Raw genomic sequence first — 19,284 nt, 5'->3', positions numbered from 1 at the left:
TGTATGGGTATACAAATGCGTGGGACGTACGGGTGATGTAGGTGGAAAGCATTCGGTAGATTTGTCCCGCGGTCTCTACGACGTCCTCCTCGATCCTCATCGCCTATAGGCGAATTGAACTACGCGCGAAACCGGGTCAAACGAAATCAGGGAAAAACTTGCCGCCCTATGTATTATACCCGTTTGTTTTATTCGAGTCATCGCGGCGAACGACACCCACGTGGCGCGATACGGAGATGGCAAAACATCGCGGAAATGGGCAAAACGCGCTAGCGACGAACAGAGTCGGGAATTATGACAAAGTCCGATCGATGTGCGCGACGTTAATTCGCCCGAAGGATTACGGCAGCTCGAGAATAAATCCGAGTGACTCGCCGACAATGAGTAGGAGATTGATACGTTGTTAATTTCGAAAGCGTTCGTCTCGGCCCTGATGGATTCACTTTAATAACCACATATCCGGGGCGCGGTGTGTGTAGGTAAGAGTCGAGCTTTGGAGAATCGATCCACGGGTGATCCGTTTTTGATATTAATGATCTCGATGGTAACGACGCCTCAGGTGGCGTTCCAATTAGACATTCATTATTTACAGCGTGTATCTTATAACCCCGAGATTGCTACATAATTTCCTCCGAATATACACGATGAATCAATGCCGTAGGAAACGCGAGTGATATAATGATCGAGTCGACGCGGGGAATACGAGTGGTGAAGAAAAACAAAGGAATACGGAAGAGTCGGGAGGATCTTTTCCGAACGTCTTTGAGAAAGTTGATATAATGGTGATAATTTTCACGATTAACGACCAACTCGACTCCCGAAGCGTGAATTTGCCGAGGACTCGATATACAGAGGTGCGAGAAAAAAAGAAGTAAAGATAGAAAAAAAAAAAAAAAAAAACAAACAAACGGTAAGAAAGAAGAAGGCGGCGGGACGCGAAGAAAAGAAAACGAGCGGACATTGATCCTGGAGGCGAGGTCCCGGAGTACCGAAGAAATGTCTTTCTGACCCACTGACCGAATCCATAGCCGGACTCCTCGGAACGTCCCGGAGGAACTTTTAGGAGGCGATCTTCCGTGATTAACCACGACCTTAGCTCCTCCGAGCGTAAATTTCACGACGAACCCACCGCGCCGGAAGTTCCCCCTCAAGATTAACCCTCGTAAATAACGTGGAGAGCGACGAAATGACGCAAGCTTCGATCCTCGCTCACAACCTCCGGCCCAAAAACTCCTTCCGAGTAATCGAATCCGGTCTATTTTCTTCCCCCGGTAAAGGTCATCCGACGGATTCGAAGTTTTGCTATTAAAAAAAGGGCGAGAAACGAGAGAGAGAGAGAGAGAGAGAGAGAGAAAAGAAAGGAAGAAAGAAATCGTTGCCCGGCTGATTTATAGCCCACGGTACGCTAGGTGTCGAAGAAATCCGGCGTTGAACTTTTCCGATATTATAAATACGGTTCATCGCTGATAACTCTTAAGCGGAACGAAACGGCGCGACGTCGTATTTCCGAATGACAAATGACAGTGAGAAATGATGGCCCTCTACCGATAACTCCGCGGGCATCGCGGGATCGACAACGGCAGCTGGTATTCCGTCTCATCCCCCACGCCCCCCCCGTCTTGGACGTATATACACACGTACATTGCGCAACGATTCGTGAACCTCTGTCATTCAATTTTGTAACCGTACGAGGAGGTTGCGTCTTGTTGCATGAGAATCAGGAAGGTTTGCGGCTCGACGGCGCACGTTATGTGGATCACACCCATCTTATCTGATGCATTCAAATGTCAAATCATTGGCTAATAGTTACTCGTATTGCTTTCGGTTCAGAAAGTCGCGGCGTCGTTATCTATACCATAATGTACGTCGCAGCATTCTCACGCGTACGCGAGACCGAAGGCCAACTTGAAACGCGTCTCCTCCTCCTCCTTCCAAATGACCGGCGATTAGACAATGGAGAATCTCCCGTGGCCGTAAAGTAATAAATTTCGGATGATTGGCTTTCGGTACCATAAGCGACGCGAAGCCAGCGGAGAAGGTACGAGATCGGGTGGGTATACGACTGCTTTACCTTCACGATATTTAGTTAATTGCTTGTCAAGTCGCTGGAAATTGGAAGCCCCGAGGGTATATACATATGTAATACGTAAGTAAGTGAGACGCTGCGTACGTTCCGCGTTCGAGGCACGCGCGTTAGAATCCCGTAGTCTCGCGATGCGATTAATTAAAGTAATTAAGATTTCCATGCAGCTGCCGCTGCCGCTGCCGCTGCGCCGCTGGTGCTACCGCTGCACCTATCAGCGTATAAACTACGCCTGTAATCACCGGCTAGATACCTAATTTATCTGACGTAAACGATCGTATGTATAGGAACGATTTAATGCCACGCGTGATACTCATCGCCACATAAATATGAGCGACGTTCACAGGACTCTGGCGTACACCGAACGATCGAAAAAGTCTTCATCATATCCATTTTCGAATGTCCGAATCGAGCAACGAAAAAGTTTAACCGAATTCAAATGTAACGGAAGTGAGTTCGCTGGCGGTGAGGCAGAGTGGCGCACGAACACCGATGACCTTAGGATCGATCGATAGAAATAAAAAATACATCGAAACGCGAACGAAAGTCAAAAGGCTTATGAGGTAAAAATAGAAAAAAAAACATTCGCTCCGACAGTCGGTTATCCTAAGGATTTGTCGATGCGGGCTGCTACAGTCGCGCCGCGAGGGAACCGTAGCTCATACGTATGTACGTACAATACTGAGCTATTCACGGGGCAACCTTTGCGTCAGTTACCTCGGGGATTATAACGTCGTTGACATGACAGGTACGGCGTCGCAACGTCGAATCATTAGACAGCTGATGTAACCCGGAGCAATCGTATCGATTGAAGCCGCCGCCAACAATAATTTACTCTATAGGGGTGAATGTGTATCGATTGATAATTTTCGGGTAGGTATAATAATATACCCGTGACGCGAATAACGCGCGCACGATCTCGCGGCCAATGAGGCTAATCGAACAGGAATATTCGGGCGATCTCTCGACGTACCGCTGTTTTCATTCTTTTTTTTTTTTTTTTTTTATCCTATCACGTGTAAATTGAAAACCGAGGGATTTTGGTCATAATAGCGCGGAATCGTAAAAAGTAATTTCCTCCTTTTGTTTCTTTGAAACGTGCGTTAACGGGCGCGTGACAAGTGGTATTTTTGTTTGACCATTAAAACGGGGGTGGGGAGGGGCGAGCACAAGCGTCATCGCGACATGAAAGCGAAATGACAATTTCGAACGTAAAAAACGGAATTCAAAGTCAGATTGGCGGAGCGGCAGCGGACGCGTTGCGAAACGACGTCTGTACAGGATCAACGATGGGTAATTGTTTTAAAAATCAAATTACGGAAGCTTATCTAATGACTGACTCTATTTACTCGGCGCTAACCAATTACCACGACGAGAATACCTATCCCCGTTGATCCCTAATTAAAGAATGGCTTTACGCCCGCTACGTCCGGCCCCGCGAGTGACACGGACGGGACGTAACGCCGAGGCTTCACGAATTCGTAATATTCCTTTTTTTTTGTCTCTCCATTTTTTTTTTCTCTCTCTCTCTTCGTTTTTTTTTCCCCGCGAACCTACGTGTCGCGTGCTCCGGGTAACCGTCCTATACCGCTGCAGGTTTGTCCGATGACAAAGAGTGATTATTTGGAGAGAGAGTCGGCCGGAGCCATTAATTTCGTCCATATTTAATTTGATGCGTTTCGTTTCGGACTCTCCCGTCCGTTTCTCCTCCGACACCAGCTCTCCTACATTTTTGTTCTTCGTTGTTTTTCTTTTTTTTTTCTTTTTTCATTTTTCAACCCCAAACATTCCGGATACATCCCTCCGGTCATTCGGTGCATTTTCGACCCCGCAGTTTCCACGTCCCCATCAGCGACGGCGTGCATATATTCGCATGATAAAAATTCGCGTTCTGTTTTTTTTCTCAAAAAAACGCCACGCGTAACCCCCGATGCGTGAAAATTCTTCACTTTTTCGAACTCCGCTGTATAATTATCAACGAAAATTACCAGAGTCTGAAAATCCACCGAATTATTCATAGTGTTATCCAAAATCCGAAAAATGAAAAAGTGTAAAATAAAATGAAATGAAAAAAAACGAAAAAAAATAATGGGAAATAAAACGGCCGACCGTCGAAGAGTAGGAAGGAGATTCTCGTTAATATGATTACCTTAGTGGCACCTATATTAGCTCGCGCGGCTCGGAATCCCCGCGTCCCGTGTACACAGTTGGTACGCGTATACGTAGTTACCCTCTGGTGTACGCTAGCGGTCACCGGTTGACATGTGACGGTCGCATCAGTCAATGTCACCTATGTCGTAATTAATGGAAGGGACTGCATCGAGCGACGCGCAACGACGTGGGTATAGACGGATATGTAACTATACGCACATACGTTATACCCTTTGCATTTGCGACAACAGGCGTTATTATACGCAAACATATAATATATACGCGTTATACTTTGACGCGAGTTCCGTTACACAATCGGATGAGTTATCAGACAGCGAATGGGACGTCCATTTTCATCCACTTTCGTTTTCACGCCGTCCAATATTCCGTTTCATTTCTGTCCCGCACCGTGTCTATGAGATTCATTTCGCACGTGAAGATCGTCCGAATGTTATCCGATCATTGGCTCGGACACCCCGTAGCGACTGTATTTCGTGCTTTGTCATTTTCCTCCGGTAAATATCGGCTTGCACAAAAGACGATGAATTCACGGATGGATTTGATTGCGGGAAATTCGCGTCGCGTGAATCTCATAGTTCGGGGTGTTTTTTTGGAGAAAAAAAAGAAAAAAAATACCCCAAGGCCGTAATCCGCGTGAGACGAACGATGCCGAAACTGAAATTGATCTTATCGCGTCTGAAAGTTTTTGGCAACGGACATTGCGAGGTAGGCAATTTCAGTTTCGCGAGGTCTTACCGGACGAGCACCAGAAACGGGGGAAGAAGCTTCGACGGCCGTAAGCTCGTTCGATGGCTCAATTTCAATTATAACGGGCAATTGAAACGTCGACTTCCGGTAGGCGATCGAAAACGGATTCATTTGCGCCGAGCGCACTCCGAACTTCGAATCCCATTTCGGAGAACGGGCTCCCGTAACTCTCGTCGGAAGTTGCACTTTTTCACAGTATTTTACTGGGACGAACGCGTCCGCGACGACCGTACGCGAGACTCGGATTTTCAACAGGAGATTGAATACAATGAATCGAATTAAAAAGCCATTTCATTAACGAGGCTAAATTAGTTGCTTCGAATAACGTCACCCTCGTATACGTGTATAATTTCTCTGAATTTCCCGACGGAGTGCAGAGCCATGCAACGAAACGAGTGGCTTAGATTGTTGCGAGTATAACGCTGGAGATGAGACGTCTTTATTCGTCGAAGGAAGCCGAACGTCGTCGTTGGCAGAGTGTCAAATTTATACGAACGTCGACTATACGCGCTCGAAGGTTTACGGTTAAACTAATTTAATAGATAGTAAAATGGGTCCGTACTACGTCGTAAAGGGAAATGTATCAGGAAAGTTCGGTGCGAGGGGGGTTTCTCGAGCGTAAGGCCGTACCTACTTCGGATTTGTCCTGAATTTAAATGGTGGAAGGAAGGAAGACGTTCTCTCCCAGTCCAGAGGCAGTTCATCTCGTCAAAGGGAAGTTGCCCATGTCGACCGGAAACGCGCACTAAACTCGTATAGCGGCGCACGGGGTTTAACGATACACTTTATAATCCAGACAAAACACCGCTCTACGAGAAAGCTACTTCGACCTTTTCAAGTTTTGGCGAAAAAAAAAAAAAAAAGAACATCCCCTTTTTCAAAAATACGACGTATTTCATCGGATCATTTCTGAAAGTAAAGAAATCGATCGTTTGATTTGAAAAATATGATCATGAGCGGGTAAAAGAGTGTCGAAAAAAGATGTTCAATTTCTCGATCGTCGGATACGTAAGGGATGAAACAACCCCCGCAAATGGTGGCGCCAGCACTCGGAGATCCCTCGAGCTTCGGAATCCCAAATAACTGTTTCCCGTATCTACCGCCAGGTCGAGATACCATTCGTTCCGCAGCAGGGGATGAAAGCTCGCGCCGATAAGACAGAAAACTCCCAGAGTTTTTTCACCCCTAGCGAGTCGTAGGGCGCGCGGGTTCAGATTTGTCAAGAAAATTGAACTTGCCCAGTTTATCCTCAGGTGGTGCGAAATTAAAACCGCTCCGTTTACGGATCGTCTTTAATCCGCGGAGTGGACCGAAATTGTCGCCGACATTTGTCACGGAGACAGCCGACACGTAATGCCATAACTCATAATTATTAATTAAAGATTCTTAATAATTTTTTCTTTGTTTTCTCTCCCATTGTATTTACAGTGAATCACGACTTTGGCGAGAGAAAGAGAGAAAAATTCGTAAAGACGAGATGTCGGCTTACTTGTAATTAAAAATTGGGAATTTCTTCATCGGAGTCGTTGTTGCGAGGTTGAAAATTGGCGAATAAAATAAAGAAATAATTTCGAGAAGATAGCAAAAGGTGCTCCCAGGCGTAAAATAAAGAATTCGAGACGGAGAGAACGAGGGAGGTCAAAAAAAAAAAAAAAAAAGATGAAACCAACGGAGAGCACAAACCATTGTGCCAAGTATCGGGAAGTACCGTTGAACATCGGGCGGGAACAATGTGAAAATGAATATTGACTTCCGGTACGGAGTACGACAGGTACACGGTGAACAGAGGGCGATTACTGCGAAAAAGGTGAGGGCTCACGGTCGCGGGACATCGGAGCGAGGTGGACGGATACGCGAGGGAAGGAGTGAAAAAGAGGGAGAGGGTCTGTACGTAATAAACCTGTACACGGTGCCGTGCAGCGGAGGAATACCGCGTACGTATATATATATTCGCGGCTCGCGCATCAGGGAACACGGAACGGAACGCGTCGCTTTGTATAAAAAAAAGAATTTCGCGGGCTTTTGACTTGGGGATAATTTTCCGTTCGCGGTCGCGGTTTCCTCTCTCCCTTCTCTCCGCTCTCCGGATCATACCTACTCTACTTTTCAAGCTCTGTTTAGAAGCGCCGATACCGTCGACTTTCGCTCGTTAAATTCCTCCCCAGGCCCTCCTTCCCTTTATTTCCGATATCACCTAATCCGGAATTCCCCGTGTAATATCAACGGATGAGGACAAATGATTCTCATATATTTCTCCCTCTCCGTCGCACGCGCGCGAGGTTTTTTTTTTTTCTTCCATTTTTTTTTTTTTTTGCCTCTCTTTATCAATCCCCACTTGTGAGCGGAGGCTAAATCATTTCACACTGTGGTTAGATTTTCCGTATCGACAAACATCAGACTGTACACACGCGGCGATGAATAGGAGCCGGCGTAACACCTGTATACGCGTACTTTGATAAGGGGAAAATTTATTTTTCATTCAACTTCTTTTTTTTCCGTTTCCCTCAATTTTTTTCCTCCTCTCATTTTTCGATTCCCGCACAATTCCGTGGCGGAGGTGTGAATGCAGACGCTCTTATAACGTTCGAACGACGATTGGAGGTTGTCGCCGGATGGGGTGGCGCATTCCGTCATGCGAAAGAAGTTGTTGAAGAGTAATTATTGTAACGTGACATTCGGCGATGAATGTCGCGCGTTGCAGTATCGGAATTAATCCGGCGAACCGCATCGCTGAAATTGTAATAATACGCGATCCGTTGTGCGCCCCCGGTATTATATCCGAGACGCGGGTATTTTATACTATAGAGTCGTATGATGATCGCGCGTCGCGAATACCGCGTCCGCATATTATATTTCGCCACGCTTATAACGACTCCGACACCTCCCACCGATGGATTATAATTATCGACACTCGAATAAATCGGATTTAAAATTTACTCGATAAAAAGCAATTAACTGCGATGAATTATTAACCGCGATATGTTCGAGTGATTTGATGTACGTGAATCACCCCCTGGTATACAGCGCGATTCGAAAAAGTGTCTGGTCATAATTACAAAATGAGAGAAAATCAATCGAAAAAGCAAATCAGCGGATAATTTCAGGTGCGACGAACCAATAAATTATAACGTTTTGAAAGGTAATACGTGTGTTCGAATATGAGGGAAAAAAAATATTTAATGAAAACCTATAGCTGAATTCGCAGTTCGTTACGCGGAGTGGCGAAAATAATTTCAATAATAAACGAAAGGCCATATTTTTCAATTCAATACTTACAATTTTAAATCGTATGTAAGTAATTCAAGTCACTGTCGTATAGCTCTACGTGTTGGTGGAGTCTGCGCGAGTTAAGTTTGAAGTTTATTCGAACCGAGCATTTATTTACTCTAACCGGAAAAAAGAAACATAAAATTGAAGGGAAAAAAAAAGTAACGGCGCTGCACCGGCATCGTCGGAAGGGTCAGGTTTGACTTTTTTCTCGACTTAGATATACACCAAAAACATACGTACACCGCGAGTTAGGTGCGTCAGACGGTTTCTTCTGTAACTTCGCGGTATTCCAGGAAGTCGTATAATTCCAGACGGGTTAAATCTGTTACAACTATTTCCTAAAATCACCTGCAAGGAGTTGATATTTTTTCAAGTCCGGGTTAAAATGTCGATTGAGTAATGAAATACATCTCGGAATACTTGAGTGAAAGCTCGCACAAAAATTCTAAAAACAATTCAATTTTCGGCCTCAGAAATTGCAATTCTTTTTTTGTTCAGGCAATCTATTCGTAAAGAAGCTAAAGTTCGGTTGGTGGATCATCGCAATGTTCCATAGAAAATATATCGACGTGGTTCTTCAACGCGCAACGAACCGCGGAGGTAATAAAATAGCGTATCAAAGAGATTCATTAAATTCTTCAGAGATGCACCAGCGGGTACGGCAACTCGATAATACATTGAAGAAAAAAAATTGAATTCAACCGAGCAGAATTAGTGCTGTAATGGTATTCGAGATGAACGATCATTGGCCAGATGGTTCGAAACAACACAAAGAAATAACTGTGCATCATTTTTTTCGTCCGCCAATCGTCGGTCGATATTTCATCGCTAAAAATTTTAGCCAGCAATTTCAATCGACATCCAGTTACATCGTTTCAAGTACAAGCTGCACCGCAGCAGATGACCGTGATTATTATTATTATTTTTTTTTTTTACCTCACAACGCCGATCGCCGAAGAACGCAGCGGTTTTTGCATCCACGGAGTCAATCATTCGTTGCGATGTGAAAAATTGCTCTTTAATTTCGTCGCCCGAGTCGAAGATACCGTAGTTCTCGTCATAGGGGTACCAACGAATGTAGATGCCGGGTAAGTACGCGTCTAGTCTGGAGGTATAGAACTACAAACTCGTAGGCGAAGCGTTAGGTATTACTGAGGAATATATGCCGCGTCGTCCTTAATAATTCAGTAGGAAGGAAGCAAGGATAAAGAGCAAGAAGGGTACGGAAGGTAAAGTGGATGCTGTTCGTTTCCCCGTCGCGCGTATTCCGGCTTACTCATAATACGGGGAGTTGAGAAAGATATGCTTTTGTAATGTCGCACGAATGGTAGAGTTCAAAGAGATGCTTTGGATACCGGATCCCTTAGACTGCGCACTATCCACTCCCGCACGGCGTTACCAATAAATTTAGTCACCTCCTACCGCTCGAAACTCGTATGCAGAAAACCGTCACTGCAACGAAACGATCAACTTCTACGTGATCACACGCACACCACGTAGACTACACACACGCACACGCGCGTGTTTATAATATCAGCGCGTCCTTCAAAGGCGCAAGAACGTCGCGATCCTCGGTTTTATACCGCGGAAAAGATGATGGGGAAAAAAAAAGGACGGGGGATTGTAAAAAACGAGCGAAAATGGAGAATTACGAAGTGTACAGTTTTTCGGTCGTAAAGTACGACCTATATACCTACTCGGTGCACGCAGCGCAACCCCATAAGTAAAACGCTGTCAAAGCGATGCATACACGATGCTGCTGGCGCGCTTCAAAGTCCCATTACACAGGGTTTTAATACATCTGCCGGTGACGTAAGGAGAGTCGTTAACATAATTTACCGCCGCAAGATTGACGGCGTCTTCTTACTCGGGAACAGATCCGCTCCTCTCACCTACACGAGAGACTCCCGTGCAAAGGTCAAACCGTCGAAAGACGGGAGGGGAGGAGGTCCCGTAACTCAAAAAACGATACAAGACGCGACGTAGTTTCGACGTTTTTCTCCTCTTATCGTTTTTCTTTGTCAATTTACGTCGCCCTGCCCACTTGGCGAACGGGAGTTCGTGCACTCGCCCCGCTAGCCCTGAGATTTCGGTAGTTGGAACGGGTTCGCCAACACCTGTGCGCTGGGTCAATATTGATTTTAGAATTACGGGGTAATTAACACCGAAAAGTCCTGGCGAGACGCTTCGCAGTTTTGTAACACAAGTTGCCATTCTCTCTCGCAAAACTTCGCTACTCCAGAGTACGGAGGATATTTTTCTTTATTTCTGCTGCTGAATTTTCAAAGAACGAAATATACACGAGCCACATACGCGCGGAGCGTATAACGGCCGTTTAGTCGGTACCGTTTTAATCGCGCTTTTTCTTTCATACCTTCCTTCCTAATTTCTTCCTTTCCCATGAAAAGGGGGTTATTAATAAACCACAAAGCTCCTGTGCCGAGCCGGTAGAATGCCCGATTACCTTTTTCACCTCGCGTGCGGAGGAAATAATACTACCGCGTGGGGAGTATAATTTTGGAATACCCTTTGCGAAAATTCGACCTACATCTAGCCGTATGAATTAGGTAGTGTTTGCAAAATAAAATGCCAGGAACCAAAATTGTAGAAATTTTTTTTTCATTTTTTCGCGATGTGAACCCCCAAAAACTCTACATTGAGGTGGTTGAAGAACATCGTTTTTCGGAATTTTTGATCCGTTTATTGTAGAGTGTACGACCGCTATATGACATGCAACATTATCCGATAATTCAACGTCATCACATACGCGTTTATCGTGCGTTATCCGAAGCGTTTTATCGATGAAAGAATCGCGCGTAATGTATATGAGATTTTCGACGAGGTGAAAAAGATGAAGTAAAAAGCGACGACGCGTCGGAATCATCGTGAGAAACGTTGATTGAAACGTTGATTTGAATATCACAGAGGGATTTCGGGTACACAGGGTACGCACTGAAGTACAATGAAAGATTAAAAGAAATTTAAAGATCATTCGATACCGACGTCGGTGAGCGCCGTTTTTAAATGATTTACATAGAAATACATAACCGAGTGATTTGGCGAAAAGTAATAAAAGGAATGAGAAAAAAAAGAAAATGAAAATAATTCCTCATAGCAACAGCCGCGGAGTGGGAGTAACACAAAAATAAACAAAAGGAATGATAAAAAGAAAATAAAAAATAAAAAATAAAAAATAAAAAAAAAAAAAAGGAAGTGAGAAGTGAGGAAGGAAAAACGAGTAAAGGAAGAAAAAAGGACGGCGTGGAAGAGAAGAGGAAACGTGGAGCTCGTTAAAATTCTGCGCTCGCGATCAAGAGCGTAGTCAGGAACGAGGCGCCATGAGGAGGTACCCCGCGTCGCTCGACGCATTCGCTGCATCCGACACTCTCAGCTTCCGGATCGGTTGTGAATATTGCGAAAAACGAGGATCGGATCGAGTGGCAAATTTCAACACAGACATCCGTAGGCGGCACACGAACCCAACTACTACCCGTGCAGCCGCCGTATCCTGCGCAGAAGTCTGACGGTGTCGAATGAGGAACGTTTTCATCGAGACCTCGCGATTTACTCCCGCCCGTAATTTCTCCAAACGACGAAGCTGCTGCATTTTTTATTTCGCTCCGTTTTCTTCGCTCCGCCGTATCGGCGAAAAATCAACCGCGAAAATTTCCCTCACAACCACTTCCGACTTTTCATTTTACCTATTTCCAATCTTTGCCAATATCGGACTTCCGATCCTGGACGAAACGATTCGTCCATTTTCGTTATCTTGCTCGCAAAAGTATATCCTCCGACTTTTCGTTATTTTATGCCTGGGGTTAGTTTAACGCTGCGGGGCGATTCGTTGTTCGTGGAAAAGTCCGAAAGTGCACAAAAACGCTACTTCTGTGTACGTGGCGTAAAGTTTCCGACTATGGGAAAAGTGCTCTCTCTCTCGAAGCTCTCCGTATAGGTATACGTCGAACGGCGTACTCGAATCGCATTTACAGCAACGCGGTTCGATACACAACTAGCCCCTCAAGGAGCTGTATCAAAATCCCGATATAAATCCTGTGGAGAGCGCGTTCACCGGCAGCAAACGATACACCGAAAGTTGGAATTAACCGAACCGGAAACCGAGTTGCGAAAGCCTCGACGATCCGGCGGACCTCGTCCGTTGTACAGATTTTCGGGTTCAATTAGTCGTGCGGAAAGCTTTGACATTCTAAACTCGATTGCAAAACCTGTTTAATTATACATGCCGCATGAGCTCTTCAATTGTTACAAAGCGATTATAATAACAAAACGCCGATGATATCGTCGTTGAATCGTTACGAAATATTGATCGAGTAAATGATAGAAACGTTTCGCTTACAATTAGTTATAAAGCTCCTCCGATAAATTTGCGTGATTCACAAGTAGTTACTATTCGTTATCGCGGTAGCGTTAGTCGTTAACAAATTTAATTGGATATTCAAAAAAGGTGGTGATTAGAGGCGAGAAAAGAATATACTTTTTTTTTTTTTTTTTTTTTTCACAGCTTTTATAAAGAGGAAGTGGGGAAGAAACTGAATCTCGACGTTCTCGAGTGTACTGAAAATTGAACGGTGGGTACTACCTCGACGGTAGCCGTAATACCCGTGTAAAACAAAAAAAAAAATGTAACGGTGAAAAAAAAAAACAACATTGAAAATTTTAGACAGGGTAGAATGGAACGCGATCCTTACGCGAGATGTAAAGTTTACGATATAGACGGAAAGTGGTTAAATAATTTACGATTATGATGCGCGGCGACTTTATATTCGTGCGTGATCGCCGGTTAGGAGATAAAAATCGAACGCATCTCACCTTACACCCACGTGTAAAATTACGACTTTGGCGTATCGCGGAGATTTTGACGGACTCGCGTGTCCGTGGATCTGAAAAATATACTCATCACCCACGTAAACCTACACACTTCCTTCCGGCCGCGTTGTAAATGTACTCGAAAGGCTACTGGCCCGAATTAACGCCCCGCTTTCGGGGATAAAAACGTCTTTTAAAGCAGCGCCCCTAACTTTTTTTCGCTGGTAGCGGGGACGCGCGTGGCTCGGCAGCAGCGACGACGACGAAACAAGGACGCCGCGAACTTGAAAGATGCTTTTATCGTTCAAAAGCAAGGTACGAACGTCGAGCCATTGTATTCATTCAACGACTCTGTAAACTATTATACCTCTCCCCCCGCTTCGCGATCATCTCTCGCCGATTGTACGTTACAAAATTCGCCGACAACGTCCGAGTGTCCGGGTACCGGGTTGCCGAATAAATACAGAGAACAAACGGCTATCGACAATTCAAACCGGAAGTGGATTAATCCCGTGCAAAATCTTGATACTCGCGCCAGTGCCAGCGGGGCTAAAAAATTTCGCTTTCATTTTTCGCCCTCGTACCTGGATCGTCGCCTATTGTGATTCGGCGGTGATTCTCGCTCTCGTTTCTCGTTCTTCTCGAATGTAGTTCGGTACCTTCGACGATCCAACGTCGAGTAATAAGGTTCGCGCGTGACGACGAAATCGTTCGGATATCAGTGGGATCACTAACCTTTGTTGCTGGTTATTGTTGGCGACTGGCATCGGCGTTGGGACGCGCGGAGGTGGCACAGGTATGGCTTTCCGCCTACCACCCCCTGCTAGGGGTGGCTGCACCGTTGGCGTCACCCGACCCGTCGGCGCGATGCGTCCTGCCGTTCGCATCCGTTCCGTACGCACTTCCATCTTAACCTGAAACACGAGAATTTGATCCCCTCGGACTTAGTGTACCGTGTGGGTGATTACGATCGATTTTACGGGACAACCGACGACACTGTACTAGCCGGTAGGAAAAAGGAGACCGATGGGGATGGGCTGGAAAAAAGAAGAGGACGGAGGCTAAAGGCATTACGAATGCTCAAATGAACCGTCCCCGTGATTACGAGTTCGGTTCGCATCACTTTTGAGATCGGCCCCTCAGCGTTTCGCTCGTTTTTTTCGTAGTTAAAATCCGGTCGGTCAGAGTTTCTTTTTCAGAGAATCGGATGTAATCTCGATTCGCGATGTTCGGTTAGACCGTTTCACCGAGCTTCTGATTTGAATCGTTTCATCCGAGAAACGTACCTTCTTGGAATTTAATAAAGTGATCCCCTTTGTGGCATGGCGCCCCCCCCATTCCTGCTTCCTCGTACTTCTTACACATATATATCCTTTCCCCGTGCCCACGGTATCTGCAGATTAGGAAAGATCTTGTTCTGAAAAGCCTCGTACCGCGTCAAAAACACCGTCACTACACGTGGACGAACGGATATATAAAAGGGGTATCTTACACCACTAGGATTTGCGGTCGTGGTTACAGGCGCCAGCCAACGATCGTCGTCGTGCCGGAGGATCCCTGAAAAAATAGCGCGGACATCCAAGTCGGGAGCTCGAGAAGACGCGTGTACCGGCGGATGACGTGTGGGGTGAGATGGATAAAGAGCGGAAGCGAAAGAAGAAGGAAAAGAAGACGATGAAAAATAGGGACAAGAAGAAGGCTCGAGGTAGCAGACTAGGTACGTCTTCTCCTTAGACTCTTGGTAAAGTCGCTTCACCTTTGAAGATTCCGGCTCGGAATAGGTTGAGCGGTATACCGTGGCTACGGCAGCAGCGGCAGAAGCAGCGGCTCACTCAGACAAGGGCTCAACTCTCACGTGTCCGCGTAATTAAACGAGAGCTTTTCATCTCATAACTATAACAACGAGAAATTTCCCCGCACCGGAATTACGAAGGAACCGAGGAAAGAAGGGAGTGGATGGAATCCTGCTACGAGGAGTATGTATTCAAGCAAAAAAGCACGAAGCGTCAACCCGGAATTTATTCGAATTCAAAAGACGTCGAAAAAACGTCAGACACTCAGCGTCCACTTGGAAACCATTCTCGGTTGTTTTTTTTTTTTTTTTCGTTTTTTTTTTTTTTCAAACATGAATAAAATCCTTCACCGACAAAAAACCCCGGCTCATGGTGCCCGTAATTATCACCTTTTGTGACCAGCCATTCAATGCTTGGTATAAAATTTTGACAATTATTTTCTCTTTACGCACCGAAATCTTGGTCTAGTTTGGTATACCTAATTTTACTGGAACACGAGAATAAACTCCACGGAATTGGATGATTCTATCTTATTTCGCCTCTGAGATTCTTGATGTCCAGTATTCCAGAAACGGAGACACCTTGATGAAGAACTCCGCGCGGCTCAACACCCTCGAGTGCTGTCCCGCAACGAGCTTTACGTCTCCCAAGTGTGACTTTCGAGTTGATTCTCTCAGCCATCCGATTTATTGTTAGAGCTACATTTACGACGATGTGGCCATTTTCGTTAATTAACGAACAGCGTTCTATGCGTATAGCTTATAAACTGGTCCCGAATTGTCTCACGGAAGGAGAGTCGTCGTAAGAGCTTCAGTGAGACGTATAAAAGTGACGTATAGTGCACAGTTTTACATACGGCGTTCGGATTGGAAACGAAATGATTTTTTTTCGATTCAGCGTAACAAGATCAAGTGGGAACTGGAATCACCCTTTTATCGAGCAGAAGCCGAGGAAGAAGTGCAATAAAACGAAGGTTTCACTTTCGCTCATTCTTCCTTCGGTGCACGGCTCCCACAATAACCACAATTCAGTCGGTTTTTATTTCACGGTTTATATTGGAGACGTCGACGCGTTTTCGGAGGAGGCCGCATCTCATAACGTCTTCTTTAATCGCGTTGACTGATTCGAACGGTCCTCCGTAAATCAGAGCAGACATCACCGGACTGTAAATTTCCGTGGTAATCGTCATCGTCAAATTTACAATCGTCGAGCTCTACAGGTTAAAATAGAAAATTTCGTCTTTGAGAAGTGGTAGCTGGCATACGTGACGATTTTCCCTAACCATCCAACTTTATTCGTCTCGTTCCGTGCGTAGCGGCAGACAGGAGTTTCGAACACGTGGTGCCGGATGAAACGCAGGGCGAGGTAACGAAGAAGACCGACGTACGGGTATCGCGGACGTTGGAAAAGGGAGGCTCTATACAGGCGTCGCGTTATACTACCAGCTACACCAGTTTACGTTATGTTTCCGGCGTTTCGAGCAGCGAAAGCGTTTTCGGGAGACTGCCTTGAGAAGGATGTAAAAATAGGCCCCCCACCCCCCACCCCCGTTACTGCGGAGTAAACCGTGCGGACCAGGGCGTTCCGCAGGTCGTCGTCGTTTCACGGCGTTTCTTCATCTCATCCGAACTCCGTACTACCAACGCCCGGTATCCTACCGAATACCGTACCGTTCCGAAACGAAAGGAAACGAAACGCTATAAGCTGTAAAGACTCCGCTACGCGCGCACTCCGTCTCCGCGGGTACCGCTGTGGCTTTCTACCGACCACCGCCGCTACTCGAGGCCACTTCTTCCGCAAGGATTCGCTAAATTTCGAAGAACGGATGCGTACGCGCCGCCCGCGAATTCCCCGTGCATTTCGAGTGCAACCGGGACGACGTCATTCGAGGATCCCGGTCCTACGGATTCCCAAAGTTTCGATCCGAAATTTTGACGCGAAGACGTCTCCGAAAAATGTTTCGGTTCGCGTCGGATTTTTGGAAAAGATGACTATAATACACAGGCAAAAGAGGTGGGCAAGAATATCACCGTGGAATAATTACATCTGGAAGGAGCTCCTCGACAACTGGAACGGGGGAGGTTTGGACGTGGAGTATGGGGCGTCGTAGCCAGGATTCTGGAACCGGAGTGACAGTCATGGGAGACCAGACACACGTGAGACACGTGACGGTTGAGGTATGCGAATGACATGAGAATATGATAGCGGTACACACGTGATCTTGGTGCACCGTCAGACTGAAAATGTCTACGATACGCGCGCCCCGGTATTTCCGAGCGCCTGGCATATAAGGAGATTATAGTTCTATCGAGGATTAACATCAGTAGTCGAGCGAGAGTTTGACAACGACCGTTATTAATTCCGAGATGATTCGAAGCTTACGCGTGGCGCGTCGATTTTCAAAATTCCGATGACGACGGAATAGTTTGAAAAAAAAAAAAAAACGATTCGGTACCATCCAGAGATGATAAATCGCACACCCTGGATGGTATAGTGGTCGGATGAACGTCGAGGTACCATCCACGTGGTGAATTTGCGGGATGTAATTATCCCGATACAACGGCTCGAGGTAATTAGCGAAGAGATTGGTTACATCGAGCAGTCATAGTCACGTCATTACAGTAAAAACCAGGAGCGCTTGTTCATCGATGAAAATTCAAAGCACAAAATTACCATGTTTTCCAAGAGCTTCCTTTTTGTTACCAGAAAGTTTACCCCGCGATAAACGTCGGTTCGATGGATCGATGGCGTTTATTTTTCCGACTGCGATTCAAAAAAAAATAAAATAAAATAAAAAAAAAATCACCGAGCTACGGGGTGAGGTCACAGCGTCGTCGTCGGATGAAAGAAGTATGGTAACGGTGCCGAGACTGACAAGTATAAAACAAAAAAGGAAATAAGAAAAAAGTAACACGTACAAGGCACGATGTGCTCGCTCATGGGACGTCCCCTTGATAAGGGGGGTTAAAAATGGTAAGCGTGGGCGCGTTAAGGGGCTCGATGCTACCGTGCGCATATTGTGCCCAGCGATATTGTTTACTCGCTTTTGTTGTTCCCGGGCGTGTTATTGTTTTACGGAATGGTAGCAGCTTTTGAGGTGTTCCTGCAGCAGCGTAGGCATCCTGCGAGAACGGCAGGAATGACACGGTGTACCCCGCGACTTCGCTTCGGATCGAGCTGGAAACCTGATTATTATTTTTCACGATTTGCTAAGCAGATGCCTCTATTGTCGACGGAGATTCGTAGCAACACACTGCCTCGTAGACTTCCGAGGGAAAACGGTTGTAATCTTTTCTTTTTTGTTTCTCATATCGTAGCGCGTGTGCGCGCGATGTTGACGGTACTCGTCGCGGACGTCCGACGACCGCCGATGGGGATGACGATATTTTTTCCATCCCCTTTTTTACAATTATCATTATTTCTTTATTTCTAGCAAGTTGCCGGGCGCATTGTTTACCATAGTCCACATTGGAGAATAATGAATTTACCCGTGGGTGAATGGTTCCCGGAGTAAACTCTGTTTACTCGTTGTTTTCGTCTCGTTTGCAATTTTTATGTTAGTTTTTTTTCGAATTTCAATTTTTTTTTTTTATCCTCTCATTCGCGAGTGCGTTTTTAATATATCGCCGTTTCTCACTCCGACGTTTCTTTTCAACTCGGGTCGTTGTCTGCCGGTGAAAAACAGGAATGAGAAAAAAAAAATGTATATCTCGCGAATACGAAGGGTGGAAACATATTACGCTAAACGAGGAAGTGAGTTATGCATACAGCGGCTAGACATATCAGATCTGAAGACAATCGAGAACGATGGTAAGGGCGGTTAAAAATGTAGATTCGTACATGTTACCGTACAGAAGCCGGATCTACTGTCCACGGAATTTTATTTCTTACAGAATCTTCGTTTTCTCTAAACTCCGATCGTTCGCGTCATGCGAACGACCCTAATTCGCGTGGCCACACGACGAGTGGCTACAAAGCTACTTTCAGCTTCGTTTGGAACCACAGAACAAACTTTCAAAACCTAATACTCGGATTTTCCGACATTGAGAAGACCGCACGGTTTCCACCCCTATACGTAATACACCTACCGAGCTGATAAATGTTCGTGGCATCCAATTTCCCAGAGTTTTTCTTCGCCCGAATCTCATTTGTCGCAAGAACTTTTCAGGTGAAGTGGGAAGGCAAGAAAAAAAAAAAATACCTTTCCCGCCCAGTGATTTTTCAAGCTCCTCGTACCGTGCGTGATCTGCGATGAAATATGTAAAATTTCGCAAGTACGGAATCCGAGGCGGGTAGGTACATACATGGAAAGTCTAAGACCGTACGCGTAGCGTGCGCGCATTAGCGGTGAACATCGACGGGGTTCATTTTTGACAAAGGGATTTCTCTTCCTGA

General features: G+C 45.7%; 1 protein-coding gene across 6 annotated transcripts in view; it reads right to left on the bottom strand.

Moving 5' to 3' along the window:
* Positions 1 to 19,284, bottom strand: part of LOC105687336 — a 245,110-nt gene that overhangs the window by 210,202 nt on the left and 15,624 nt on the right. For all 6 annotated transcript variants that reach the window (XR_007277190.1, XM_048651020.1, XM_048651017.1 and 3 more), the window contains exon 2: positions 13,832 to 14,010. Coding sequence is in view for 5 of the 6 variants with exons in the window: in XM_048651020.1 (XP_048506977.1) it covers positions 13,832 to 14,004 (173 nt within the window). In the remaining variant the exon portion in view is untranslated. The remainder of the gene's footprint in view (positions 1 to 13,831; positions 14,011 to 19,284) is intronic.

The sequence above is a fragment of the Athalia rosae genome, chromosome 2 (genome assembly GCF_917208135.1).
Source record: "Athalia rosae chromosome 2, iyAthRosa1.1, whole genome shotgun sequence".
In the NCBI taxonomy this organism is placed as follows: Eukaryota; Metazoa; Arthropoda; class Insecta; order Hymenoptera; family Athaliidae; genus Athalia; species Athalia rosae.
The sequence above is the reverse complement of the archived record's forward strand: the minus strand, read 5'-3'. Positions and strand labels throughout refer to the sequence as shown.